This window comes from Hyaena hyaena, unplaced genomic scaffold (genome assembly GCF_003009895.1).
Source record: "Hyaena hyaena isolate Hyena2069 unplaced genomic scaffold, ASM300989v1 scaffold_35, whole genome shotgun sequence".
NCBI lineage: Eukaryota > Metazoa > Chordata > Mammalia > Carnivora > Hyaenidae > Hyaena > Hyaena hyaena.
This window is the reverse complement of record NW_024080667.1, coordinates 4,563,669-4,591,263: the sequence shown is the minus strand read 5'-3', so window position 1 is coordinate 4,591,263 and position 27,595 is coordinate 4,563,669. Positions and strand designations below refer to the sequence as shown.

The 27,595-nt window shown below is 51.7% G+C and overlaps 1 protein-coding gene across 5 annotated transcripts; it reads left to right on the top strand.

The window, feature by feature from the left end:
- The first annotated feature begins 116 nt into the window (after positions 1 to 116).
- On the top strand, positions 117 to 26,027 carry EMC1 (ER membrane protein complex subunit 1). Of its 5 annotated transcripts, none has more exons than XM_039229007.1 (24): positions 117 to 300; positions 3,813 to 3,937; positions 4,811 to 4,876; positions 5,122 to 5,215; positions 6,072 to 6,200; positions 7,518 to 7,644; positions 8,201 to 8,350; positions 8,666 to 8,833; positions 9,300 to 9,371; positions 9,715 to 9,777; positions 10,401 to 10,523; positions 11,262 to 11,358; positions 11,671 to 11,790; positions 12,402 to 12,410; positions 13,423 to 13,622; positions 13,781 to 13,930; positions 14,579 to 14,740; positions 15,060 to 15,179; positions 18,204 to 18,341; positions 21,306 to 21,479; positions 22,038 to 22,248; positions 23,134 to 23,218; positions 24,326 to 24,455; positions 24,611 to 26,027. In XM_039229007.1, the coding sequence occupies exons 1-24, from the start codon at positions 200 to 202 to the stop codon at positions 24,788 to 24,790; spliced, it is 2,994 nt and encodes a 997-aa protein (XP_039084938.1). In that variant the 5' UTR covers positions 117 to 199; the 3' UTR covers positions 24,791 to 26,027. The 5 variants fall into 5 exon arrangements, with proteins under 5 accessions (XP_039084938.1, XP_039084937.1, XP_039084940.1 ...); XM_039229006.1 differs by having other exon boundaries at positions 11,668 to 11,790; XM_039229009.1 differs by lacking the exon at positions 12,402 to 12,410 and having other exon boundaries at positions 9,718 to 9,777; positions 11,668 to 11,790.
- Positions 26,028 to 27,595: the final 1,568 nt, after the last annotated feature.

Below are 27,595 nucleotides of genomic sequence, written 5' to 3'. Positions count from 1 at the left end.
TGCCTGACTCAATCTGCGCCACTGCCCGCCTCTTCCCACCCGGCCCTCTCTAGGGCGACTTTCCGCGCCCCAGGGGGCCTCCAAATCCCGAGGGCCCCAGCGAGGGGCGACCCTGCAGTCCCAACTCTATGGTCCGCGGAGGCGGAGCCTGAAGCCCGGTGCATGCCGGGCCGGCGGCGGGCCGGCTCCGGCTCCTATCATGGCGGCGGCGGCGGCGGCGGCTCTCCGGCTCTGGCTCTGGGCCGCTCTGCTAGTCCTTACGGCCGCGGTCTACGAAGACCAAGTGGGCAAGTTTGATTGGTGCGTGCGTGTGGGGCCTGTTCGGGAACCGTGTGGCTATTTTCTCAGTACCAGTCTTGTGCCTGCCAAAGGGAGGACCGTAACAGGCAGCAGGATCGGCTTCATAACTTGCGGGGCTCAGTGCAGAATGAAAATGTGGGGCCCCGCGTTGAAAAATGAAGAGTTTTGTGACGGCCAGAGCCGAGCATTAAACCAAGCGTTAGGGGGCGCTTCTAAAGCCGGTCCCTGGGTGACAGGCCGCAAGCCCGCCGCGCAGCCGGCCCTGACATTGAGGCACGCTTGGGGTTGCGGTCAGAGGTCACTGTTCCTTCCTCCCCCATCAGGCCCTGTTTCCGTGACTGTCGGGTTTCTGATCTACTGGGTGTCGGGGGTTGACAGCCCCTCAGTGAGCACTTGTTCTTTCGCGAATTGGCGTCTCTTGGGTGTGTGAAGAGAGGCTTGGATCCTAAACCGAGTGCTCTTTCTGTTCTTTCCCAGCCCAGTTCCGCTCTGGGCCCAGAATATTACCCGGCAAGTCTCACATCAGCCGGGAGGTGCCATTTACTCATTCATTCACTCACTCACTCGCTCACTCCCGCCCCCTTCCTTAAGGTCCTGGAGTTGGTTTACTTTTATTTGAAACTATATTTTGCCATTTAAGGGTTGTGCAATTTTGGGAAAGCGACTTAACCGCGCTGTGCCAGGGGTGATCTGTAAAATGGGTTTGCTAGCAGTCCGTTGTTACCTGCAGTAGTTGTAAGGATGAATGAAATCATTCCATTAAATTGGCACAATGCCTGGCTCATTGAATGCAATAAGTAAGTGTTACCCATTATTAATATTATTACTGTTCAGGGAACAGTTTATTTATGAGTCCAGCTCAGATACTTCCTCTTCTGTGGAGTTTTTTTTCTGTATCCAACACATTGATTCCTATATTTGTTGAATGCTTGTAAGGGGCCAACAGATGTTCTAGGGGCTGTGGTTACAGATAGGAAGGAGCTCAGTCTGGTGGGGCAGATGTATCTGCATATGATATGAGATAGTGTGACAAATGCAACTCAAGTCACATTAAAACATTTTTAATTTTTTAAATTTACTTTTGGGAGACAGAGAAACAGAGTACGAGTGGGGGAGGGTGAGAGAGAGAGAAAGAGAGAGAGAGAGAATGAATCCAAAGCAGGTTCCAGGCTCTGAGCTGTCAGCACAGAGCCAGATGGGTGGCTCAAACTCGTGCACCGGGAGACCATAACCTGAGCCTAAGTCAGAGGCTTAATCAACTGAGCCACCCAGGTGCCCCTAGAGTCACATTTTTAATGACGTGTGCAAATGCTCTCAATGTAATATGTATGCGTGTTACATATATATGGCATATTCACATATATACACTTATGGAATGATTCCAGTTTAGCAAAATACTAGGTATGTACAATTTGCAAATAGAAGAATAAACAGAAGGAAATACCCTAAAACACTAAAACGTTTATAGTGGTGATATTTTTAGGCATTTAAAATTTTTAAAAATCCTTTTACATATTTTTCATGTTTTCTACAATGAGCAGGAATTATTTTTACCGTCCAGACAAAAGATAGTTTTATAAATATATATGCATATATATTTTTAAGTTTATTTAGTTATTTTGAGAGAGAGAGAGACCGAGAGCTAGAGCATGAGTGAGAAGTTGGGGAAGGAGCACAGAGAGAGGAGGAGAGAGAAATGCAAGCCTATTCCATGCTGTCAGTGCAGAGCCCAGTGCAAGGCTCAGACCCATAGACAGTGAGATCATGATCTGAGCTGAAACCAAGAATCCGATGCTTAACCTACTGAGCCACCCCAGCACCCCAAAAGGTAGCAACATTTTATTTTATTTTGTTTTGTTTTTTAATTTATTTTTGAGAGTCAGAGAGAGACAGCGTGAGCAGGGGAGAGTCAGAGAGAGAGGGAGAAACAGAATCCGAAGATAGGCTCCAGGCCCTGAGCTAGTTTTCAGCACAGAGCCCGACACGGGGCTCAAACCCATGAACTGTGAGATCATGACCTGAGTCAGACGCCCAACTGATTGAGCCACCCAGGCATCCCAAAGGTAGCAGAATTTTAAAAGAGAGCTTGGGAATTAGAGTCAGAAGGTCTTAGTTTCGTGTTCTAGTTCTGACAGCAACTAGTCGACCTCAATGGACATTAGTTTACTTATCTGTAAAATGAGAGTAGTCATTTATTACTTGTAAATTTTTTTTAATATTTTATTTATTTTTGAGAGAGAGAGAGACAGCGTGAACAGGGGAGGGTCAGAGAGAGAGGGAGCCACAAAATCCGAAGCAGGCTTCAGGCACTGAGCTAGCTGCCAGCACAGAACCCGACGCGGGGCTTGAACCCACGAACCGTGAGATCATGACCTGAGCCTAAGTGGGAGGCTTAAGACTGAGCCACCCAGGCACCCCAATTATTGTAAAATCAAAGTAGTAACGTTTATCCTGTGTACTTCATAGAGCATTGAATAGATACATCAAGAATTAAGCATGTGAAAAATACAAGTAGAAACTGTCAAATATCCTGTAGGTGTGTCTCAATACTATCTGCGTAGTTTTAAGACCAAACCACAGCACAAGAGAAGTTTAGTGTAAATGCCACGTATGTTTAGTTTGCCAGAAATGAGAGTATTTCTTCCTTAACAGCAATGTGCGGGCACCTCCTGTGTACTTGGTAGTGAGCCACGTGGAGTTAATGATATTCCCTTTATGCTGAGGGAAGTGTGTTCAAAGTTATGGGATCTCTTCCAAGGGAAGTATGAGTAATGAGTCAGATGAATCCCAAACATGGAGTGGGCTCAAAAAGACTGTAGAGAACAGAAGTCTGACCCCATATGTGGAGTTTGGTTGGAAAATCTGCATGATTTTTTTTTCTCTCCACATCGCAGTGAAAATAGAAGGGCAAGTTGGATTGTATGCTTGTGGACAACAGACTTTATGCCTCTTTCCTCATGTATAACAGGAGTGCCTAGTCCATTATTTTTTAAAAAATATTTATTTATTTTTGAGAGAGAGAGAGACAGAGAGACAGAGCCTGAGCGGGGGAGGGGCAGAGAGAGAGGGAGACACAGAATCCGAATCAGGCTCCAGGCTCTGAGCTGCCAGCACAGAGCCTGACGCGGGGCTTGAACCCAAGGACGTTGAGATTATGACCTGAGCCGAAGTCACATACTTAACGACTGAGCCACTCAGATGCCCCCTTAGTCCCGCTATTAATAAATACCTAGAGGACAAAGGTTTTTCCCGTGGGGTTTAGGTCAAACGTGTCACTTGAGATAAATATGTGCTTCTGTTTAGAAGGAAGACTTATACTTCTTACCTGTTAGGGTGTTTTCTCTCTTCTTGTTCCCTTTGGGTCTAACCACATTGCATAGAAATCTTGCTTTTGGTCGGATCACGTTAACAGACAGACTCCTGCGTCCTAAGGTACATATGATGGCAACAACCTCACATACCGGTGTGTGATGATTTTGGGCCTTCACATTGTCCTGTGCTCTCTCCCTCAGGAGGCAGCAGTATGTGGGGAAGCTCAAGTTTGCCTCTTTGGAATTTTCCCCTGGATCCAAGAAGTTGGTTGTGGCCACAGAGAAGAATGTGATCGCAGCATTAAATTCTCGGACCGGGGAGATCTGTGAGTGACCTGTGGAAGCTGGTTAGCTTGGGCTGGGGTGGCTGACTGTAGTGAACCCAGAGTGGCCTGTGGCTGGGGTCATCTTCCGGCTGCTCCCCACGTTAGGGACAGGTTGGCCAAAAGGTGCATCTCTTTATTGGATCCTGATACTTTCTTTTTTTAAATGTTTTATTTATTTTTGAGAGAGAGAGACAGCATGAGAAGGGGAGGGTCAGAGAGAGAGGGAGACACAGAATCTGAAGCAGGCTCCAGCCTGCTGGCAGTTAGCACAGAGCCCGACACGGGGCTCGAACCCATGAACCATGAGATTATGACCTGAGATGAAGTCGGACGCTCAACTGACTGAGCCAACCAGGTGCCCCCAATGCTTTTTTTTCGGTCGGATTATCTTTGAATATTTCCTACTTTCTTGTAACTGGCCTCCTTAGTTTATCCCCTCAGCCTGAGTCCTGCGAGTTCTGAAGATATTGTTTCAAAAAACCCATTCTGTTCTGCAGTAAAGGTTTGGATGCCCCCCCTTAGATTCCTTATGCTGCTTTCACGGAAGTTTTCAGACACTAAAATTATGGAAATGTAATTTACGATCGCTTCTTTTTTTGTACATCATAGAGATTTTGTTTTGTCTTTCATATATTTAGGGTGGTAGGGGATATGGGAAGTGAAGAGGCTTCAGATTGGGACATGAATAGCCCCTCTCACCCCTGCCTCCCCTCATTACCTAGTGAGTGGGAGGAGATCATTGCCAGTTAGCTGTAATCCTTCTCTCCTTTGAAACAAGAGGAGATATTGCTATGCAAACAAAGACCTCTTTAGTTCTCTCCTACCTGTCTTGGATGGCTCTCTCCAGTAACGTCTGACTCTCTTGTGTCTCAGTGTGGCGCCATGTTGACAAGGGCACGGCAGAAGGGGCTGTGGACGCCATGCTGCTCTATGGGCAGGGTAAGCTGAGTCCTGCTTTGTCTCTCTCGTGGTGTTGGCCCGCTCTCCCCATGCCTTGGTTCCTTCCATTGTGCAGGGTCAGCTAAGAAAGGAGAAGTGGTATTCTCAAAAGCAAAGGACAGGTATCACAGATAACTTCTGTTCGCATCCATACATCAGAGGTGTGGCCATTGCTTATAGCCTGTCGGAGGAGGCTACAGATGCCAGCTGGGGAGATGAGTTCACCACAGTCTTTTCTCTTCCAGATGCAATCACTGTGTCCAACGGAGGCCGGATCATGCGCTCCTGGGAGACTAACATTGGGGGCCTGAACTGGGAGATTACCTTGGACAGTGGCAGGTAGAGGGCACAGAAGCTGTGTCTCACCTAGGCTTGGCTTGAGGCTTTGCTGGAGCACAGGTCTGCATGGATAGCAATTCCAGGCCTTTTGGCTTTTTTCCTCACTTCAAGACCACATGAAGAGCCAAAGAACATCAAACACCCAGTGTTTTGATGGGTTGAGGTCATGGAACATGGGGTCACTCTGCCGGTGTTCATTGAGCTCCTGTAGGTGCAGAGCTCTGTGCTGGGTACAGCGTGTATCCTTGCCTTTGAATGCTGTTCCTCATCTTACCATGATTTGAGACCTGCGTCATGTCCTAGATATAGGAACGTCATGTACACTGTGCAGTGTTTTAATGTTACATTGAGAGAGCAGCTTGGGCTACTGTTACGCCTTTGCTGGGGTTGTTTACATTACAGAGTCGTTTGCAGTAGCAAATACCTCTTCTGACAGTAATGTACTTGGTAAGCCCTTGGCAAGCCCCCTAGATAGTGAGAGTGCACAAGTGAACATGAGATCGGCAAGAAATGCACTGCCAGCTGGGGGAGGCAGGCACGTAGCCTGGAGTGGCCATATGGTGTAAGGGTTGCCATACTAGAGGGATCGCCTGCTTGCTGTGCAGTCCTGGGGGTTTTGGGGGGGACGACCCTTAGGTTCATGGGGTTTCACGGGAGCAGAACAGCCGTGTGGTCAGAAGCGCAGCCCCTCGAGTTAGCCAAGCACAGGCAGAGCCAGCAGTGGATTCTGACATGATTCTGACTCTAAGGCCTGTTTTCTCGCCCACCAAGCTGCAGTGGTAGTGTTCCAGATCGTCTCCTTTAGTCTGAGGCCCTGGAGGTGCCTGGCCGTGTTCACCCCTGTACCTGTGCTCAGTTTCCAGGCGCTTGGGCTGGTAGGCCTGCAGGCATCAGTGAGGTACATCGCGGTCCTGAAGAAGACCACCCTTGCCCTTCATCATCTCTCCAGTGGGCACCTCAAGTGGGTGGAGCATCTCCCAGAAAGGTGAGGCCACCCTCCCACCAGGTGATGACTGCCTCGCCCTGCTCTCCACAAGCCCCCGTGTCTCCCTGAGGGTTGAAGTTTGTTCTGACTCGGGCTCACTTTAGGCTGGTCTCACATGTACGATGCTGGGCTCACTAGATGCAGGCCTGCACTCAAAGGCTGGGCTACGCCTGGCATTTCCTTTGCAGTGAGGAGAAAATTCTGCAGCTGAGTACTAGGGACAGTCCGGCACGGGGAGTGGCTCACTCACTCCTGGTCATAATACTCTGGGCTTTTTGACTTCTAGTTCAAGTTGGACTGAGCCTTTCTTCTCTCTTTCTTTTTTAATGTTTATTTATTTATTTTTGAGAGAGAGTGTGAGCAGAGGAGGGGCAGAGAGAGAGAGGGAGACTGAGAATCCCAAGCAGGCTCCATGTTGTCAGTACAGAGCCCGACACAGGGCTTGAACCCACAAGCTGTGAGATCATGACCTGAACTGAAATCAGGAGCCGGTTGCCTGACCAGTTGAGCCACCCGAGTGCGTCTTCAGTTGGACTCAATCTTTCATTTATGTTATGAATCAGAGCAACTGAAGAAGAGCCCAGGGTAGGAGCCGAGTGAAGTTTGAAGTGGTCTCAGTCCTCATGTGGAAAGCTGGGAGGGGCCAGGAGAGAGGGGGGAGAGGAAAAGATTGGCTGAGACCTGCGGCCATTTTCAGAGTTTAAAACTCAAGCTCCTTTGTGGCCAAATGCATGGCATCCCGGAGCAAAGTAGGCCCAATGGGGCTTGCTGGCCTCTGCAGTGTGCCTGGCTGGCCTCCGGGGGGCAGCCTTACCCAGCACATTGGCACCCTATAGACATGCCCAGCGGTGCCATTCCTACTTTCTAAGAAGAGCTAGAAATCTGGTTTTTACATGTGAAATCTCAGTTCTTCTTTTTTTTTTTAAATGCTCATTCACTTTTGAGAGAGACAGAGCATGAGTGGGGGAAGGGCAGAGAGCGAGGAAGACACAGAATGTGAAGCAGGCTCCCAGCTCTGAGCTGTCAGCACAGAACCTGATGCGGCACTTGAACTTGGAATGGCGAAATCACCACCCGAGCCAAAGTCGGTTGCTTAACTGATTGAGCCACTCCGGCGCCCCTGTAAAATCTCAGTTCTAAATGTTGACGACTATTTCAAAACAAACAAAACAAAACTGTGAGCCAAACAAAAGCTACTTGGGGACTGCTAGTTTGTGGCCTCTGGCCAAGGACCCGACTGATTTGAGAGGACCTCAGAGAAGGGGCCTGTCCCACAGCTGAAGCCATGGCCCTTGTTTTGTTTCTTCCGTCTCTTAGTGACAGCATCCATTACCAGATGATGTATTCCTATGGTTCTGGGGTGGTGTGGGCCCTCGGAGTTGTTCCCTTCAGTCACGTGAACATTGTCAAGTTTAACGTGGAAGATGGAGAGATTGTTCAGCAGGTATGGCGAGGCCTCTGCTTGAAGAGCCTTGTGGATTATGGGGGGGAATAGATAGAGCCCTTCTTTGCATCGGGGACCAGGGAACTTGGCCGGGAAGATGCAGAAGCCATTCGTAGGCCCTGATTCTGGTCACGTGGGGGCTTTTTTCTTCTCATCAAGTGTTGGTTTAAAGCCCTTATGTTTGCACACGGTGCTCTCCTGGGGCAGCCGAAAATTACATAGGTCTTCTCGCCTGCGACTTAGAAGATAATACCGTGAAATAGTGATAGGAAACCACATTTGATAAATACAGTAGAGAAATGCTTACCTGAAGCCTCAGGTCTCAGAAACGACTGGGTATGTTTTTCCAGTAACCAGAAAGAAAATCCTGGTTTTCTCCAAGATTCCAGAGGCTGGGAGGGATGGGAAGAAGTTCTCTAGAGCCAGCCAGGAAGAACCTTTGAGTTAACCCCCCCAGGGGATTGGTGGTGGGATTGGTGGTGACATTGTGATGAGCCAGGGGGAAATGTAAAAGTTCTCACAAACCTCCCACTGTGCTGTCTTTCCTTTCTTGTAGGTCAGGGTTTCAACCCCCTGGCTTCAGAGTCTCACTGGTGCCTGTGGCGTGGTGGATGAGGCTGTCCTGGTGTGCCCTGATCCAAGCTCCCGGTCCCTCCAGACCTTGGCCCTAGAGACCGAGTGGGAGTTGAGACAGATCCCACTGCAGGTGAGAGGTAGCGCTGTGGCCCCCTGGCCTGAGGCCTTGGCTTTGCCGCTTAGGAAGGTCCTTCTCCCAGTGACGCTGCTTCCTTCCTGAGCCTTGGCAGTTGTTGGGAAGAGGTCAGGCCTCTGGCCGACCTGGTGTAAGGGGGAAATGGGCCACTCTTCTCTTCGGGGAACGTGAATGGGAGCTTCCGGAGCCAATGCCATGGCCTAGTTACTTCCGCTGGCGAAGTGGGGCAGGGAAGGCCGGCTGGGATGGATCAGTGGATCAGTGACTTGCCCTCATTGAGCCCTAATCCTCTTTCTTCTTGCTCTTCAGTCTCTTGACTTGGAATTTGCGAGTGAGTTCCAGCCCCGGGTCCTGCCCACGCAGCCCAACCCAGTGGATCCTTCTCGGGCCCAGTTCTTCTTGCAGTTGTCCCCGAGCCACTATGCTCTGCTGCACTATCGTCACGGGGTCCTGAGTCTGCTCAAGAACTTCCCACAGGTAACTGCAGGCAGCACAGGACGCAGGAGAATCTAGCCAAGACATGAGGCTGGAAAACCCTGCCTCTGAACCTGTAGATGTTTTCTCCGGGTCCAGACATTCCTCTGTGTGTAGTTTGAGAGGCGTTCACTTTAGAGCAGAAATGGAACACTTTTTTTCTGAGAGTTACAAAGAATCTTTAGAGTAAAACCGGAGCTTTCCTCTGAGTCCACAGGAGCGGGCATGTTAATTCAAGCTTCCATGTAGATACTAGTAACAGCACCTGTGTTCGAGGCAGGGCAAAGGCTGGTTTGCAGCTATGGATGCACCTGGGGCCTTTGTTCTCATGTGCCCTGGCTGCTGTGCTCCAAGGTCAGGAGCACTTTCAGCTTCAAGACCAAGGGACCTCCCGGTAGAGGTGCTCCTCTGTGAGGCCGCTGGCTGGTACAGGCTCCATTTAGGAAGTGGCGCTTTGCTTTGTTCCCAGGCTGCCCTAGTGAGCTTTGCCACCACTGGGGAGAAGACGGTGGCTGCGGTCATGACCTGTCGCAGTGACGTGGTGAGTATTGAGAGTAGCATCTCCTCATGTCTGTCAGGAGCCCTGAGAGCCAAGAGTTGGGGTGGTTGGAATACGGGGGGACAGGAAGCTGTTGAGAAATAAGTTCTCACTTGCTCTATGGAGCTTTCTGCATACCCCCTTGTCCCCGGGAAAGACCCTAATATTGCAACCTCACTTTTCCTTTGGGGCTGCTATGAGCTGCATGGGTTCTGTGAACTGGAGTCAGGGGTGAGGTTTGTCTTCTCCCGGTGCTGAGACGACACAGATGTGAGGGCTTCATGTTGGTGCCTGGGGAGCGACTCTGTGGCTACATTTTCCCCTTCTGTCCTTCTCTTTTCCCCAGCAGAAACCTAGCATTTCTGACGATGGGTCAGTGGGGAGCTTTTCGGAGAAGTCTAGTCCCCAGGTACAGTGTGGCATTGGGGTGTGCCAGACCTAGAGACGGGGGCACCCTCCAGGGAAGGTGGGGACAGCTGAGGCTTGGAGCCGGGTGTCCTGGAGCCCTCACCCTCAGATGGGGTCGCCCCGTCCTGTAAATGAAATCTGGTTTCTCTGGATCCTTCTTAGTTGGGCACTCGGAAGGGGAATCCCTAGAATCTGGTCTTAAGTGCTTTTTTCCTCTGGTGCTCAATTACCCCATCTCTTCTGGGCCCCTGGCTGGTATTGCTGAGTGGTCGTCTGTGCCTGTGCATCGGGGTGGAGTGTGGGACCCTGGGTGGCACGCTTCCTGCCACGTCTTCCGTCCCCTAAGCTCCTCTGAATAGCTCTGTGGTTTCCTTGCCCACGGTCTCACCTCTGAGAAGTCCGACTTCCTCCTGAAACAAGTGCAGCGGTTGTAGTTCTGTTGATTTGCTCAGGTGCCTTACTTCTGCCTTAGGGCTTAGCTTTTTCCCTTTTATCTTCCTTGGCGTGTATTTCCTCTCGCGGCCTCGTCCTCCTCTAGGGCGGTTCACCCCAGTTCTTAGACTTCCTCCGTGGGGCTTGGCCCTGGGGGTCTCTCTAGTTGACCCCTGCTGTCCGTCTCCGTAGGACTCCTTGGCTTGCTTCAACCAGACCTACACTATTAACCTCTATTTAGTGGAGACGGGCCGGCGGCTGCTTGACACCACCATCACCTTCAGCCTGGAACAGAATGGCACTCGGCCGGAGCGGGTGAGTCAGGGCCTTCGTCCGCGGGCTGTGTCCTGTGGGCTTCTCCCCGCGGGCCTCCCTTTCCTCAGGGCCGGCTCACAGCCTTGCCCTGGATTAGGGCTCTCCGGACACGGTTCTAGTTTCTCCCGAGGAGCTGCCCTGTTGTAAGTCCTGTGAATCACAGCAGAAGCCGGTATCACTTCTGCCAAGTGGAGAATGTGCCAGGCGCTGTGCTGGGCTTTTCATAAACGTGCTGATCAATTGAAGCCTCTCGGCAGCCGTGTGGGGTGGTTATCACTACGCTCATTTTACCTGTGAAACGGCCTGGTGGGATTCAGGACGCTCCCGGGAGGCACGGAGCTGGTAAGGGGTCACCAATGCCCCAGCCTGTCTTTCGTTGTCACCCTGCATTGGCACTGTGCACACTTAGGGTGTTCTTCAGCCTCTCTCTTCCATGATGGGGCATCTGATCTGGGCCTTCTGCCCACTGTGTGGGGGACTAGAGCCCCGGCACTGATACGGTGCCCGGGAAGCCCTCAGGTTCCTCCTCAGAGAGCCCCAAACTGCAGCCCGGCGCCCCCGCGCTGGCTGCGACGCGTTGACGTTCTCTCGCTGGGGCCTGAGTGGTGGCTGTATTGGGTAGACAGGGATCAACCCCATGAGCCGGGCCCCTAACGGCTCCTGATGCCTTGAGCTTTGGGGTCTGGAGCTCAGGGGTGTGTGCGCGCTCGCCGATGGTGCTTTTGACTCTGCCCACAGCTCTACATCCAGGTGTTCTTGAAGAAGGACGACTCGGTGGGCTACCGGGCGCTGGTGCAGACGGAGGACCACCGGCTACTGTTCCTGCAGCAGCTGGGTGAGCAGCCCTCCTCAGCCCCCTTCTTTTGCCTTCAGGCCCGCCCAGGTTTCTGTCAGGCTCTATTCTGGGGGCCGTGGACTGGCTTCTGGGAACGGGTCCGGTGGAGGGTAGCCTGAATGCTTTGTAGGGCCCTGTGTCGCCTGCTTTTGAGTAATCTCCTGGCGTCCTCTGGTGGGCGGTGGGGCTTCCCTTACTTGAACTGCTGAGTCCCGCCTCCCGCCGCGGGACTCCCTGGGCCTCGGGGAGGAGTGCGGTCAGGCGGTGGGGGAGGGGGCCTGGCTTTTGTGACCCGGGGGGTTTCTGCAGCAGGGAAGGCGGTGCTGTGGGGCCGGGAGGAGTCGCTGGCCGAGGTGGTGTGCCTGGAGATGGTGGACCTGCCCCTGACGGGCGCGCAGGCTGAGCTGGAAGGCGAATTCGGCAAGAAGGCAGGTGTGCACCGAGGCCGGGCCAGCAGGGTGGCTGGGGGGGCGCCCTGGGGATGGGCTTGGTAGCTGGGCCACAGGAGACGCTGGCTCACGGCCTCCCCGGCCTCCTGGGCACAGCCATTTTGCCAGTCAGTGTGGACGTAGCTCTGTGACCGGTTTCCGGGGCATTTGTGGCCGCGGGGTGTAGGTAACTGTCCTTTCCTCTGAGAGGAGTCTCTTGTGCGTCCCTCTGTGGAAAGCTCCTGAGGGAAAAGCACCTCAACTTAGTAGAATGATCGCTCCTGTTGACTCAGTACCTCAGATTCGCCCAGCGCTGTGTCAGGCGTCCCCAGACCCCAGCCACATCTTTCTGGGGAGGTGTGGCTGGGTCGGTGCGGTTGTCGTGGTGACCGGCGGTGCCCTCTGACGCCGGCCAGTCCCAAGCCACAGGCAGGACCGGCTTCACTCCACTTGGGTCAGTCCTGCCTCCCGCCTCTCCCTCCCACCCCTTCACCTGGCTCCGCACTGAGTGTTTCCTCGGCCTCCTCTGGGCCAGGCACCCCGGTAGGCATTGCGGATTCTCTTGAGCCAAGGATTAATTTGACTTTACTATTTATTTCTGCTGCCCGGATCCAGCAATTCAAGGTAAAATCTTCCTCCCGCCCTGTTGCTTCTTGCCTGCTCGCGTGGCTAGCTTTTGGGTTATTCTCTGTTCTTCCCGGGCGGCATCGATGAGGTGCCTGCCGTGTGTGCATGGACCGCTGCGGCTGTGATGTGTCCGGCTGGCCTCCCCTCTCCCTTGAGCCAAGGTTGCTGTGAAGTAGGATACATAAAGGCACTACTTTCCAGTGAGCACGTGCAGGGGACCCCGCATGGCGTGAAGTCCTGTGTGCATATCCCGTGGTCTCATCTTCCCAGTAGCCCAGCAGACTACAGGCAGTTTCATAGATGAGGAACCAGAGGTCAGAGGTTATGTGCAGGTCACCCAGCTAGTAAGTAGTAGAGCCAGCATTTCATTCAGGCTGCCAGACGCAAGAAACCATGCTCTTTATTCCTGTTGGTTGGCTCTGATGGCCACGTTCATCCTCTGGAGGAGACTTGAGGGTGGCGTCCCCAGTCATAGGGTGGGGTGGACTGAATGATAGCCCTGGGGTCGGTTGTCAGTTGGTCTGCTGGGAATAGGTTAAATAGCTGCCGGGGTGGGAATGAAGCAGTGGGTAAAGGAGGTACCCGTCCACGGCGCACCTACCTCTGCATCCCGCACCCCCACGCTCTCCCCTCTTGTGGCTTTGTTGTGGCACCCGGAAGCTCTCTTCTGGCCCTTCTGGATGCGGGCTGTGGCGGAGACATGCCCAGCATGGCTACAACCTGCACAGCTGACCCCTGACCGCCTAGTCCCCTCGCCCGAGATGCCAGGAGGCAGAGTGCCGTGAGCCAGGAAAGTAGGTTTTGGGAGTCCCTGCATGGCTGTGCCTGAACGTGAGATGGGCAGCTTCACACAGAGGACTGCCTGTGGGACTTGCAGCCTGGCGTGTGGATGACTCGAATGCTCCACAGGGAGCGGGAGAGACCCCCTCACTAGGAAGAGCCCTTTGCTGGAAACGCCTAGTCTGATGAGGAGCGAGCCTCAGTTGTGTTACCTTTTCCTTGACCCCAGACGGCTTGCTGGGAATGTTCCTGAAACGCCTCTCGTCCCAGCTCATCCTGCTGCAGGCGTGGACTTCCCACCTCTGGAAGATGTTTTACGATGCTCGGAAGCCCCGAAGTCAGATTAAGAATGAGATCAATATTGACACCCTAGCCAGAGACGAATTTAACCTCCAGAAGATGATGGTGATGGTGACAGCCTCAGGCAAGGTGAGGGCGTTTGAAGCCCCGGTATCAAACCTTCTGAGGTTCTGAGTGGGAAGCGAAAAGCCTTTGGTAAGGGTGGTACCGGTTCTAATTTCTAAGGTTAGAATCAGTTCTTTGGTTTGTCTTTCTAGTTCCGAGCCAGTTATGTGTTTATCTTGCAGCTTTTTGGCATCGAGAGCAGCTCTGGCACCATCCTGTGGAAACAGTATCTCCCCAATGTCAAGCCAGACTCCTCCTTTAAACTGATGGTTCAGAGGACGACTGCCCATTTCCCCCACCCCCCGCAGTGCACCCTTCTGGTGAAGGACAAGGTGAGGCCATCCTCAGATTTGAGCCAAAGTAGGTGTGGCTTTTTGATGTTTTGTAAGTTGAATTTCTCCTGGGCCTTTGGAATTCTGGGAGAGCTAGGGATGGGTGTTCAGGGGTTAGAGCTCTCCCAGCTGTTTGCCTGAGAGGTGAAAGCATCATGGACTGATGGGGGAGGTGTGACTCTGGAAGGGGTATGACAGTCACCAGACCTGGACCGAGCCAGCCCTCCTTGTTTCCAGGCACAGGTCGCTGTTTTCTCTTTAGACAAGGGAGAGCAGGACACAAAGCCTTGTATCTCTGCCTCCCAGAATTAGCTGGATTGTTGTGGGTTCACTCTAGTGTCCTCAGAAAGGCGGTTGGGTGGACGCGGCTGAATCGGTGCCTGACTGTTTTGTTTGTTCCTCAGCATGTCCAGTACTTGGTTAGCTTTGGAGCCAGAGGCAGCTTACTTGTTTTCCCTTCTGACACACTAGCCTCGAGGACCGTTTCCCCCTCAGTCAGGACTTTATTTTGCACAAAGAGGGAATCCACCCAGAGGGCACTGGGGAGCCTGTCACAGCTGAGCCCAGGTCCCAGCTCTCCAGATGGACCCTTAGCATTCGCCTTCCTTTCCTGTGGGTGGGGTCTGACCGGGTGCTTGCCCATTTCAGGAGACAGGAATGAGCTCGCTCTATGTCTTCAATCCCATTTTCGGGAAGTGGAGTCAGGTGGCGCCCCCGGTGCTGAAGCGCCCCATCTTGCAGTCTTTGCTTCTCCCCATCATGGACCAAGACTATGCCAAGGTGCTGCTGTTGATCGATGATGAGTACAAGGTATGAGACTTCTGAGCCACCAGAGAGCACCCGGTAGGGTCAGGTGTGGGGGCGTGGTCAGCTGGCCAGAGCAGCCAGCACGTGTGTGGGCTTGCGGGGGGGGGGGGGGGGGGGGGGGGGGGGGAGGTGCTGCACTTGACAAAACCCATCTCTTAGCCAGAGTAGACTGAAGCCCTATTTGGGGTCAGGGGACTTGGATTCCATTAAGATTTGCTCTTTTATTCTTAAGGCTGTTGCTGGCGGTGAGCAGTAACGAGTCTTGAGAGACCATGCAGAGTCCTCCTTTAATTCCTTCCTTGGCCTCTCTGGGGTTTTCAAGGTCACGGCGTTCCCAGCCACTCGGAATGTCTTGAGACAGCTCCATGAGCTCGCCCCTTCCATCTTCTTCTATTTGGTGGATGCAGAACAGGGACGGCTATGTGGATATCGGCTTCGAAAGGTAGGGAAGGCGCCTCCTGGCTGGGGGCTGGGGCAAAGGAGTAAATGTGTTTCTTGGATGTTTGGCTAAGAAGTGGATTATACCATGCATTCTGTTGTAGATGCACATCCACATAATCCCGATGTCTGATTCGTAGTCATTTTCGCACTGAGCAGCTATTACATGGCAGGCAAGGGTCTAGGCGCTGTGGAAGGAGCGGTGCATGGTAGATGGGGTCTGCCCTCGTGGAGGCTTTTTTTATTTTTATTTTTTAAAAAATTTTATGTTTATTTTGAGAGGGAGAGAGGGGCAGAAAGCAAAGAATCCCAAACAGGCTCTGGGGCTTGAACTTATGTACCGTGAGATCATGACCTGAGCCGAAGTTATACACTTAATCGACTGAGCCACCCAGGCGCCCCTGCCCCCGTGGAGTTTTTATTCCACGTTCTTCTCCTCTAGCAGAGAGACGGGATGTTGTCCATTCTTGAGCGGGTGGGAGGTGGGAACCGGGGTTGAGTAATGAGCCCTACTTTCTGTATGACGATGACATTATTGACCCACTTTTGATGGAATGTGTGCTTTGAATTTTACTTTTAGACAGGTTATTGGTTTGTTCTAATGCTGACATACTTGAGCCCAGCACTAGCAAACAGTGATAGATGCTGGCTCAGGGGCCCAGCTCTGAGGTTCACAAGGGGCTGACCTTGGCCTCGTTAGCAGGGCTGCGGACAGGAGGGATTTGTGTACTCACCAGAGGCCCTCCATCCTATCCCCCAGGGCCTTTTGAGAGGCAATACGGCATTGAGCTTAGGAGCTTGGGTCCAGCTGAGTGTGAAGCCAAGCTCTATCACTTGCTAACTTTGTACCCTTGGGCCTATGACTTCTCCGGGCCTCTGTTTTCTCGTCTGTAAAATAAGACAATTATAGGATCTACCCCCATAAGGTTGTTGTGAGGAGTCAGGGAGTTAATCTGTGTAAATCACATGAAGTAATGTCTGGCACATGGTAAATGCCATCTAAGTTTTGACTGCTGTTGTCTTAAAGATGTTAAAAAAACCCAAAAAACCAAAAAGCAGTGTCCTTTCCTGACATTTTGTAGCAGCCGACCTTTATAGAAGCAGCATAGGAAATGGTCTCCCCGGAAAACATCGTCTTTACCCTTGTGGGTGAAAAAAAATTGTCCCTTCAAGTTGATAAAAAAAGGGGACCTTGAAAGAGATGGTTCTTTATGGTAGAGGGGAGCAAACTCGTGGGTGTTGATCGGTAGAGTCTTGAGGACATGGGAGGAAACACTGGCCGAGGGAGGACAAAGGACAGTAAGCTTACGTGGGAAATAAGCCAACTGCAGTCTTGGGTCTGTGACCTCCAGCGTGCTGGCGACCTTCCTCCTGGGGGAGGTTTTAGTGCCTTCGAAGGGCTTCACGGGAGCCGGTGGTGATGAAGCCCAGTTTGCTTTTAATAAAAATATTTTATTTCAAAAAATCTTAAGTAATGCATCTTGTAAATATTAAGTGGATTCAGAAGAAGTACACAGAAAGTGAGCAGACCTCTTCCGCGCCGTGTTCACATGCCTTCTGCAGATGGAGCGCATGTCAGTAGTTGGCCATGCGTCCCCCCGTCCTTTCTGGGTGTTTGTAATACCGGAGTCACGGTGGTGTGCACCACAGAGTGCGTGGGGTTCGTATTCAGGGTGTCTTACTGAAGAGGAATTTGTGAAATTTGTTCCTTTTATTTAGTGTATTTTCTGCCTCATTATTTTGTTAGATTCATTTTTTGTCAACGTATGGTATTGAGAAAATGCAGAATCATGAGGTTACGTCTCGCTCCTTCACAAGAGGAACGCGGTTGTGTACATGGCACTCAGATCAGGAAGCAGCATGACATTGGGATCCTAGGGGCTCTTGTGCCCCTTTCTAGTCTCTCTTCCCTGTCTCTCAGGGCTCCACATACATACAGGACGGATGCATAATGACATCTTTAGGGGAGCCCGGATAAGTCTGCCGGTTAAGTGTCCGACTCTTTATTTTGGCTGAGGTCACGATCTCACAGTTTGTGGGTTCAAGCCCCATGTCTGGCTCAGTGCTGACAGCACGGAGCCTGCTTGGGATTCCCTCTCTCTCTCTCTCTCTCTCTCTCTCTCTCTCATCCTCTTCCACTCATTCTCTTTTTAACTATAAAGCGTTTTTAACTATAAAGCTTTGTGTATTGGTTTTCTTTGACTATAAAGAGCATTTCCTGTAATGTTTCAGGGTCACCGCCAGCTTAGTAATTTACTGCTGGCCTCAGATACAGGAATCTTTTTTAAAAAAATTTTTAGGGGTGCCTGGGTGGCTCAGTCAGTTGAGCGTCTGACTTCAGCTCAGGATATGATCTCACAGTTTGTGAGTTCAAGCCCCATGTTGGGCTGTGTGCCGACAGAGCCTGGATCCTGCTTCAGATTCTGTGTCTCCCTCTCTCCTGCCTCTCTCACACTCATTTTCTCTCTCTCAAAAATAAAAATAAATATTTAAAAAATTAAAAAAATGTTTTAAATGTTACTTAATTTTGAGAGAGAGAGAGTGAGCAAGCGCAAGCAGGGGAGGGGTAGAGAAAGAGGGAGACACAGAATCCAAAGCAGGCTCCAGGCTCTGAGCTGTCAGCACAGAGCCCAATGTGGGGCTTGAACCCACAAACTGCGAGATCATGACCTGAGCCAAAGTCGGACGCTCAACCGACTGAGCCACCCAGGCCCTGCCAGGAATCTTAGCCTTTAGTAGTAAGTGGTAACCTTTCTTTGGATACTTCTTACTCAGATAAACAGTGGGATACCATGGAATATTCCTCTCCTGTCTTACTAGCTTTAGTATTTTTCTGAATCAAACCGAGAGTTCCAAAACTCCTGCACAAGCTAGATCCTTACTGCAGTTTTCCTAGGAGCTCTGATTTCTGTTTCATCCAGCACAGAGGCCCCAGCTAAAGGCGTGTGGGATACATCCGGCTACAGGTCTTGTGGGTCTAAGTGTGCTCTCCAGACTACAAGTGCTGGCTCTCTTGTTCTTGCCCTAGGATCTTACCACTGAGCTGAGCTGGGAGCTGACTATTCCCCCAGAAGTACAGCGCATCATCAAGGTGAAGGGGAAGCGCAGCAGCGAGCACGTTCATTCCCAGGGCCGCGTGATGGGGGACCGCAGCGTGCTCTATAAGGTATGGTTCAGCCATCAGGTATCGTGTAGAAGGGCAACGGCTTGGATTCTGGCTCTAGGATTTGGTAGATACTTGACCTTGAGTGAGTCATTTCATTCCTTTGAACCTTAATTTATTGTCTATGAAGCGAGTATAACTGCCCTGTTCCGAGGGTGGTTGTGTGACCCCACGAATGCCTGTGTCGCATAGTGCCTGGCACGTGGCCGCTACCCCCTAGAGGTTAGCTGTTGTCATTAGTGGTAGTGCCGACAGAACTTTCTGGGGTTAAGCCTTAACTGATCCATTAGAAACTGCACCTCTGTGGTCCGATAGTAGTTAGTGGGGATGGGAGGGAGATGGAGAGGTGGCCAGTGGGCTGCCACACCGCCAGGTGAGAATGCAGTCCTTGTAGTGGTCACCAGTGACCCTCTGCAGAGCGGGGGTGAGCTGGAGGAGATGGGATAGAACAGGGTAACGCGACCCAGGAGCATGGACGGGGAGGCCGTGTCCCCGGGCGTGGGCCGTGTCACAGTGTGCAAGCCAGCTGGCTGTCCACGCACAGACTTAGCTCCACCGCAGGCCAGCTTCCATCGCAGGTAGTTTGGGGAGGCTCCCCGGAGGTCTGTTTTCAAGCATGTACCAGAGGTAAGAGCGCCTATGTCACATGTCTTGATTGATGGTAACACAGACTGAGCAGCCTTGTCGTTAACGTTACTCGTGCCGTCGATCTGAAATCTTTATTCATGGATGCCTTCCACGTGGGTGCGGTCAGTTTGCCTCATCCAGAACGACCAAAATAATACAAATTCTAAAGTACGTTTGACTTGTACGGGAGGGAAATACGTTTACTATGTGGTTTACCTTTCGGAGGTTAAATTTACTAGAGTACTTGGCGTTTTTCTGTGTTGAAAAAAACAGAGTAGATTGAAAAAAGTGGAATAGATTCATATTCATCACACACATCCTTTTTTCAATAAGCCTTTGTTTTGACCTAATTTTAGATGTATAGGGAAGCTGCAAACAGCATGTGTCGAATTCCCCCTTAGACCCCTTACCTGGTTTCCCCTAGGAGACTGTGGTACGTCTGTCCGAACTCAGAAACCAGCGTCAGTGCCAGACTGTTAACTAAACTGCAGACTTTGTTGGGGCTTCACCGTTTTCCCGCTGAGGCCCCTCTGCCGTAGGTCCCCACTCCGGGCCCCACGCTCCACGTAGTAGTCCCGGTTCTCCAACCTCCTCCGCTCTGTTCTGTTTTTCAGTCTCTTTGTTTTTCATGATCTTGGTAGATTTAAAGAGTATTGGGGCAGGTGTTTTGTAGGCAGTTGTGGTTTGTCTGATGTTTTTCTCATGGTTAGGCTGTGGTTGGGAGTTTAGAAGGAATACCATAGAGGAAAGCCTGTGCTTTTTTTCTTTCTTTCTTTCATTTTTTTTGAGTGCTGGCAGGATGCCAGGTGCTTTTTTAGACTCTGGGATACGTTAGTGAACAGAATAGACAAAATTGAGGCTGTTCCTATATTCCAGAGAGGCCAATAACTTAAATAAATAGATAAGTTTACAGCAAATTAGAGGGTGATTAGTTCTACAGAAAAATGCAAAGCTGAGAAGAAGGAAGGGGGGGCTGGGATTGGAAAGGGGGTGCAATTTAAAATAGGAATGTTAGGAGGGCCTCGCTGAGATGGTGAACCCTAAGTGAAACTTGGAAGGAAGGAGGAAGTGACAGTGTGTGATAGCAGGGGAAGAGCCTTCTAGATAGGAAGGCGGAGTGGGCCTCGAGTGGTCCAGAAACGGCAAGCATGGTGTGTCTGGAATGGGGTACGTGAGGGAAGTCCAGGCTGCTGAGGTCGGAGAAGCAGCGGGGCCTTTATGTCACGTGAGATGGAGTGCTGGTGGGGAGTTGAGAGCACAGATGTGGCATAAATGACCAAGTGAAGGGCTTGCTCAGCCTGCCGTGTTGAGACCAGAGGGTCGAGGGAGGGAGCAGGCAGAGCGCATAGGCTGTTGTAGTAACCTCGGTGATGTGGTGGCGGCTTGGCCTGGGTTGGTGGGGGGTGGGAGGGACCAGATTCCAGGTGTGTCTGAAGGTAGAGCCAGTGGGATATGGGACACTAGGGTCTGTGCTGGACAGAGAGAAGGGGGGGTCCAGGATGGCTCGGAGGTCTCTGGTCTAAGACCCTGATGCATGGGGAGGCCCGTGGGGAGCAGGATTTAGGCAGGGGCAGGGCAGGAGTTCCCTTTGGGGCGTGTCAGGTTTGAGATTTAGGAAGAGATGCTGAGATGGCAGCCTGCCAAAGCCTGGAGTTCAGGGAGAGTCTGGCACGGATACACAGCCTTGGCCATTGTCAGCTCCCGTGGGTGGTGTGACCATGAGAGCCAGTATAGATGAGGTCCAGGAGCTGGGTAGATGAGAAACCCACAGAATATTCTGAGCAGGAAGGGCCCGTGGGGTGGAGGAGAAGCAGGGGGCACGTGTCCCGGACACTAGGTGGAGAGAGTGTTTCCAGAAGGGGTGAGCCCCTGTGTCAACTTGTCCCAGCAGGCCAGGGAAGACCGGAACGGACTCGGCCATTGGTTTAGTGGCAGGGAGGGCACTGGTGGAGAGAAACTGTGTCACTGGAATGAAGGCTTAGGTCTGTGAATGGGCAGACCTGGCTTGTAGCTTGAGTTAACCACTGGCTGTGTCTGTGACGTGAGCAGGTTGTGTAACTAACTACCTGAAGCCTTCCTCGCTGACCAAATGTGGGGAGCCACAGCCCCACCGCAGGGCTGTTTATGGGACTCAGGGGGCTGATGTAGGCCAAGCACCCGGCGTGGCACACGGCACCCAGGGACTCTGATCGAGTGTGGGGAAGGCGAGCTCCAGGAGGAAGCCTTCTGACCAGGAAGTCTGGTCTCTTCTCCGGGCAGCAGGCTCCAGGGCTCACGGCAGAATTGAGCTCACGATTTGCCATCGTGGTTCTGAGGGACCCCTTCCCTCCTTCTCCCCAGAGCTTGAACCCCAACCTGCTGGCCGTGGTGACGCAGAGCACAGACGTACACCATGAACGCACCTTCATCGGCATCTTCCTCGTTGATGGTGTCACTGGGCGCATCATCCACTCGTCCGTGCAGAGGAAAGCCAAGGGCCCCGTCCACATCGTGCACTCCGAGAACTGGGTGGTGGTAAGGAGCGGCAGGTCTATTGGTGTCACTCCCAGGGATGTGAGTGACAAGAGTGCACGGCCGGTCTCCCCTTGTCTCAGATCCTCTCACTGCCTCTTCTTCCAACCAGTGGCTGCTTTGTGTTTTTGTGGGATCCACACCCCTGGATGGCAGTTGAGAGAGACACAGGGATTAGACCGCCTAGGGCTGATGCCAGCCCTTCCTTTTCCTGACTGTATAACCTTGAACTAGTTACTTGAGCGCCGCGTGTTGCATCATTTGTGAAGTAGGGACAGCAAAGTGTCCTCTGGTCTAGGTGGGGATGACACCTGGTGTCACACGGACACTAGCTGTGGCTGTTCTGATTTCTGAGTATCCTGAAAACTGCTTTGTCTCATGGTGTGCTTTGGATAAAACTAGACGGAACTACCCTGAAAGTTAGTGAACTTGGTAGCAGGGAAGAAAAATGGGGTGCTGGGTGGTTTCTTTCCTCCCTGGATGTGTAGCTCGTCAGAAAGCTGGCCTCCTGTGGAAATTTCCCTTTCCTGCCGAGCCAGCTGCGCCCGCTTCTCTCCGCAGTACCAGTACTGGAATACCAAGGCCCGGCGGAACGAGTTTACTGCACTGGAGCTGTACGAGGGCACCGAGCAGTACAATGCCACCGCCTTCAGCTCCCTGGACCGTCCCCAGCTGCCCCAGGTCCTCCAGCAGTCCTACATCTTCCCCTCCTCCATCAGCGCCGTGGAAGCCACCATCACCGAGCGGGGCATCACCAGCCGCCACTTGCTCGGTGAGCGGGCAGGGGAGAGGCTCAGGGCGGCGGGGCTTCCCTAAGGCGCCACGCTGAGGGACGCAGCTGGAGACGCGGCGCTGGCATGCCCTTTTCCACCGCCGTTGGGGAGGTTGGTGAGGAGGGCTTCGGTTCACCCGAGAGAGTTCCTTAGTCTGGCGGTGCCACCCGCAAGGGATGACACGACTCGTTTCTGATGAGCCGCTTCACTCCTCTGTCAGGCATTCTCACCTCACCCAGAAAATTGAGCCCTGATGCCGTGTCTGTGCGGATGCGGCGGAAACCCGCAGGGGTTAGGGTCTCGTCCTTACGTGTCTAAGTGCCGGACTTAGTGACAGCTTAGCAGGCTGCTTGGTCTGCTGGATTTCACCAGAGACGTCGGGGACTCTCTGCTCCAACAGGCACTTGTATCACTAGTTTATTCTCAGAGCTGAGGGTTTCCCATTCGGCGCCGCCATCCTGGAAGCGGCGGGCCGTCCTGCGGCCCGCAGCGACACGCACAGCTGGTGTTCGACCAGCAGCAGGACGCCCGCTTGGTTGGGGCGGCCGTCACTGAGGGAAGGGCGAGGGCTGAAGAGGTCAAGTGGCTTTCTGTGCTCTCCTCTCTCATCGTAGCCATTTCTTGATCCTAGAACTTGACTTCCTGATGGCTCAGGGTGATATGTGAAGAAACCATTATCTTCAAAAGTGGGAACCTTCATTCAGACCCACGTGTATTCTTGAATTACTGTTTTTGGCCACGTAAGGGCACTTCAGTGACCCATTTTTTTTTTTTTTCGTCTGAATCTGTTTTAAATTTCTGTGATAATGATGTTTTTGTGACTAGCCCCGATCCGGCATTGGATCACTGTGAACATTCACTTCTGTTGACTTGTTTCTGTGTAGTTGGGCTACCTTCCGGAGCAATTCTTTCCCTTCCTAAGGCCTTGCTGGATCCCCGCCGTCCCGAGATCCCGACAGAACAAAGCAGGTGAGACCTTGCAGGTGGTGCTGAAGGCCCTGACCCTGAGGGAGATGACCTGTCGAATGCATCTGGTCTTCAGCCTGCCGTGTGCCGTTCTGTTGTGCTGGGGGCTGGGGCCATAGCAGTGAACAAATCCAACAAAACCCTCTGCCCTCATGGGGCTTAGCATTCTGGTGGAGGAGGTGACCTGAACGTTAAATGAGATGAGCAAGAGGAATAATATTGTGTTAGGTACTTATAAATGCTATGGAGAGAAAATCAAAAAGGGACCGGGGCTATGAAGGGTTGCGGGGGGTGGGGGTGGTATATGGAGGTAGAATTTGAGAGGGTGGCCTGGAAGAGCCCCTCTGGAAAGGTGACTATGGTGTGAAGCCTTGGAGGAAGTCAGAAGCCAGCCTGACCCAGGTCGGGGACAGCCAGTGCCTGTGCCCTGAGATCCCCCCCAGAGGCAGGGAAGAGGCCCCAGCGGCTGCAGCAGCTAGTAGGGGTAGAGGTGGGGGGGGGGGCCTAGGAAATGAGCTCAGGGAGGCAATGGGGGCAAGCCAATAGCTGGTCACTGTTAGTAGTACTTTTTTGTGTTGCCAGCCATCATCTCTGCAGACTTGTCCGCCTCTGTCCCGAATTCTGTTCCCTTAGGGGTGTGGGGACCTGAGCCGTGCGAAGAGGGAGCAGGTCTGTCTTTGCACACGAGGGAAGGGGGAGTGTGGCTTGGAGAGAGGGGTGGCTGAAGCTGGGGAGACACATGGGATGATCGTAGGGTTTTCCCAGGAGCACGGACCGAGGCCCTGTGGAGCAAGAGCAGGCATTGGCCTAGTGGCTCTACGTGCGGGTTTTAGAGTGGCCCTGACTTTCCTCCCCTGGTGTGAAGTAGCCGTTCTGTTGCTTTCTTAGATTTGGAGTAAGGTAGGAATCCAGATCTTACTCTCCGCACAGGTTTCTTTCCTGTAGCCCTTGCTAACATTCAGCTGCTAAATTTTTAACTACGTGATGCAAGTAGATCTTGAAGGAAGATTTGAGGCTAGCTGTGTGGCCCGGAAACCTCCTGGGACTCAGGGCAGCCAAGGGATCCCCTTGCAGGAGTTTTGAATGCCGGGCCTGGCTGATGTTTTGCAGAGAGGAGAACCTAATCCCGTACTCTCCAGACGTGCAGATTCACGCAGAGCGGTTCATTAACTACAACCAGACAGTTTCTCGAATGCGAGGGATCTACACGGCTCCCTCAGGCCTGGAGTCCACTTGTTTGGTGAGTAGAGCCCACAGCCACTGTGTGCGATGGCTGCTTTCTGGTTCACCTCAGAAAACAGCTGAGGATTCCGTGTCTTTTCTTACCAGAGTTGGGGGTCCTGGTGGACCACTGGCCACCTTTCTTACGCATTTCTCATTCCCTCTGCCTTCTAGGTTGTGGCCTATGGTTTGGACATTTACCAAACTCGAGTCTACCCATCCAAGCAGTTTGATGTCCTCAAGGATGACTATGACTATGTGCTGATCAGCAGTGTCCTCTTTGGCCTGGTTTTTGCCACCATGATCACAAAGAGACTGGCACAGGTGAAACTCCTGAATCGGGCCTGGCGGTAAAGACCCAAGACCCACTGCCTGAGAGCGGAGAGCCGAGGGCGGTGAGGGTCAGACCGGAAGCTGCAGCTGCAGCGTGACGGGCGGGGGAGGATGTGTGTTGGGGGCTCGTGTCAACTGAGTCGTGGGGAAGAAGGGCTCTCGTGGAGACTCCTCTCGGGACACGTCTGCTGCGGCGTCGGTGGTGCATGGAGGCTGAACTCACATGTCTCAGCGGAGAATCTCGAAGCATCACTATGGACTTGCCCTCAAAGGCTGAAGGCCGTTGCCCTGTTTCCTTTTTTTGCCCATTCATGAACGTTGTTGCTTCTCACTAAGATCCCCAGCAGATTTTTCTCTTTTGTGAGGCCTGCTTGACCTGATTGTGGTTTGCCTCTTGTGTTTCCCAGGCCTATCTAGAAATCCTTCCGTTTCTTGGCCTCATGCTTCAAAGTCGGGAGGGCACTCTTATTGATAACTGCACCTCCTAGGTGCTTTTGCTGTTTTACTTGGAGAAAGAAGAAACAGGCTTGTTGAGGCTTAAAGACGGATCCAGCTTCTCATGGATTTTCTCCAAAGTGAGTTAGAGTTGAGGAATCTGCATATGGTGTCAAAGTCCATGGTAACTGAGCCTGGTTTGGAGGCTGTCCTTCATCAGGGTGGGCCACTCTGTCCTTGATTCCATTCATCAAAGTCAAGGACGTAATAGTGGCCTGGTTTGCTGGGTCAGTGCTTTTCACCTAAGATGTGTCCAAGCTGAGGCGTTTTTAATACTACTGAATTGTCTCAACCTGCAAGAGATTTCAAGGGAGGAGAGAATCTACCTGTTTCGTGGTACCTGCTAACCTCTCGTTTCACCCCCAGGCTGGTCTAGTACTCTCCTGACCTAGAGGAAACTGTCCTGTTCAAGAACCTCATTATTTATTTTTACTTTTAGATATAAATTAGTGAGTGCCTCACTGTATTTCTCCTAAAGTGAATAGATTGTAAATGTTATTGCTGTAACCTTTGCAGCTTTAAAAGAGAGGAGAGTGGGGTAGGGGAAGGAGATTGGCATTTTGTGGATGAAATGTTGGTGATTGGCTGGGCTGTTGTCCCTGTTACGGATGGAGAAAGTCCTAAATGTTTCCTGTGTTCACGGGTCTGGGAACGATGGAGTTTTTCTTTACTGTGGAGACTGAAACGTGCAGAAGAGACCACCTCTAGCCTTGTGGGGAAACGGTGTGCTCGGGTGTCTGAATAAAGTGAGTGGTGAATGGCACTCATGTCAGTTCTTCCTTGTGGCATGGGACTCGGAGGCTACTTCTGCAGTAGAGGGGACAGAAAGCTGTGCAGAAATGGAATGTATTTGAGTAGGGAAGCATGCCAAGTCAGTCATAGAAGAGTTCTGTTATTTAAAATTTTTTTTAATGTTTTATTTCTTTCTGAGAGAGAGAGAGAGACAGCGTGAACAGGGGAGGGTGAGAGAGAGAGGGAGACACAGAATCTGAAACAGGCGTCAGGCTCTGAGCTAGCTGTCAGCACAGAGACGGACGCAGGGCTCGAACCCACAAACTGTGAGATCATGACCTGAGCCGAAGTCGGACACTTAACCGAATAAGCCACCCAGGCGCCCCAAGAGTTCTGTTCTTTAAAAACAAAATGAAATCTGGGGCACCTGGGTGGCTCAGTCGGTTAAGGGTCCGACTCTTGATTTCAGCTCAGGTCATGATCTCACAGTTTGTGAGTTTGGGTCCCGTATCAGGCTCTGTGCTGACAGCAAGGAGCCTGTTTGGGATTCTTTCTCTTTCTCCCCCTCTCTCTCTCTCTGCCCCTTCCCTGCTCACGCTGTCTCTCTCTGAAAATAAATAAACAAACTTTTTAAAAAAAATGAAATCTTTTTGTGGTCATCTGCTGGTAGATCAGGATAGAAAATGAAGAAACGGGATAATCATTTTCCTTTTACTTGAGTAATAAAATTGTGAAACTGATTTCAATGAGTGAATGAACATCTAGGTATCTCCAACCAGCATCTATTCATCCTACTCAAGGCATAGTTTGTTTAAAGCGTCCTGGGAGCACCCTCCTGCACTGTTGGTGGGAATGTAAACTGGTACAGCCCCTCTGGAAAACTGTGGAGGTTCCTCAGGAAACTAACAATAGAACTCCCCTATGACCCAGCAATAGCACTGCTAGGAATTTACCCAAGGGATACAGAAATGCTGATGCACAGGAGCACATGTACCCCAATGTTCATAGCAGCACTCTCAACAATAGCTAAAATATGGAAAGAGACTAAGTGTCCATCATTGGACGAATGGATCAAAGAGATGTGGTTTATACCATGGAATACTACATGGCAATGAGAAACAATGAAATCTGGCCATGTGTAGCAACATGGATGGACCTTGAGGGTGTTATGCTGAGCGAAATAAGTCAGGCAGAGAAGGACAAATATCATATGTTTGCACGTATAGGAGGATTAGGAGGAACTTGACGGAGGAACAAGGGGGAGAAGGAGGGGGGAAATAGTTGGGGAGAGGGAGGGAGGCAAACCATGAGAGACTCTTGAATGCTGACAAAAACTGAGGACTGATGGATGTGGGGGGGAGGGGGGATGGGCATGGAGGAGGGCACTTGTGGGGAAGAGCACTGGGTGTTATGTGGAAACTAATTTGACAATAAACTATGTGTAAAATAAATAAATAAATAAATAAATAAATAAATAAAGCGTCCTGGGAGATGGGAAGAAGTTAAAAAAAAAAATTCTGCCCTAGTTTTGGGGGAGCCCAGCCGTACTGTGGACGCCCTATACAAATATGTGCAAGCCACGTCGTTAGCTCCTGCCTT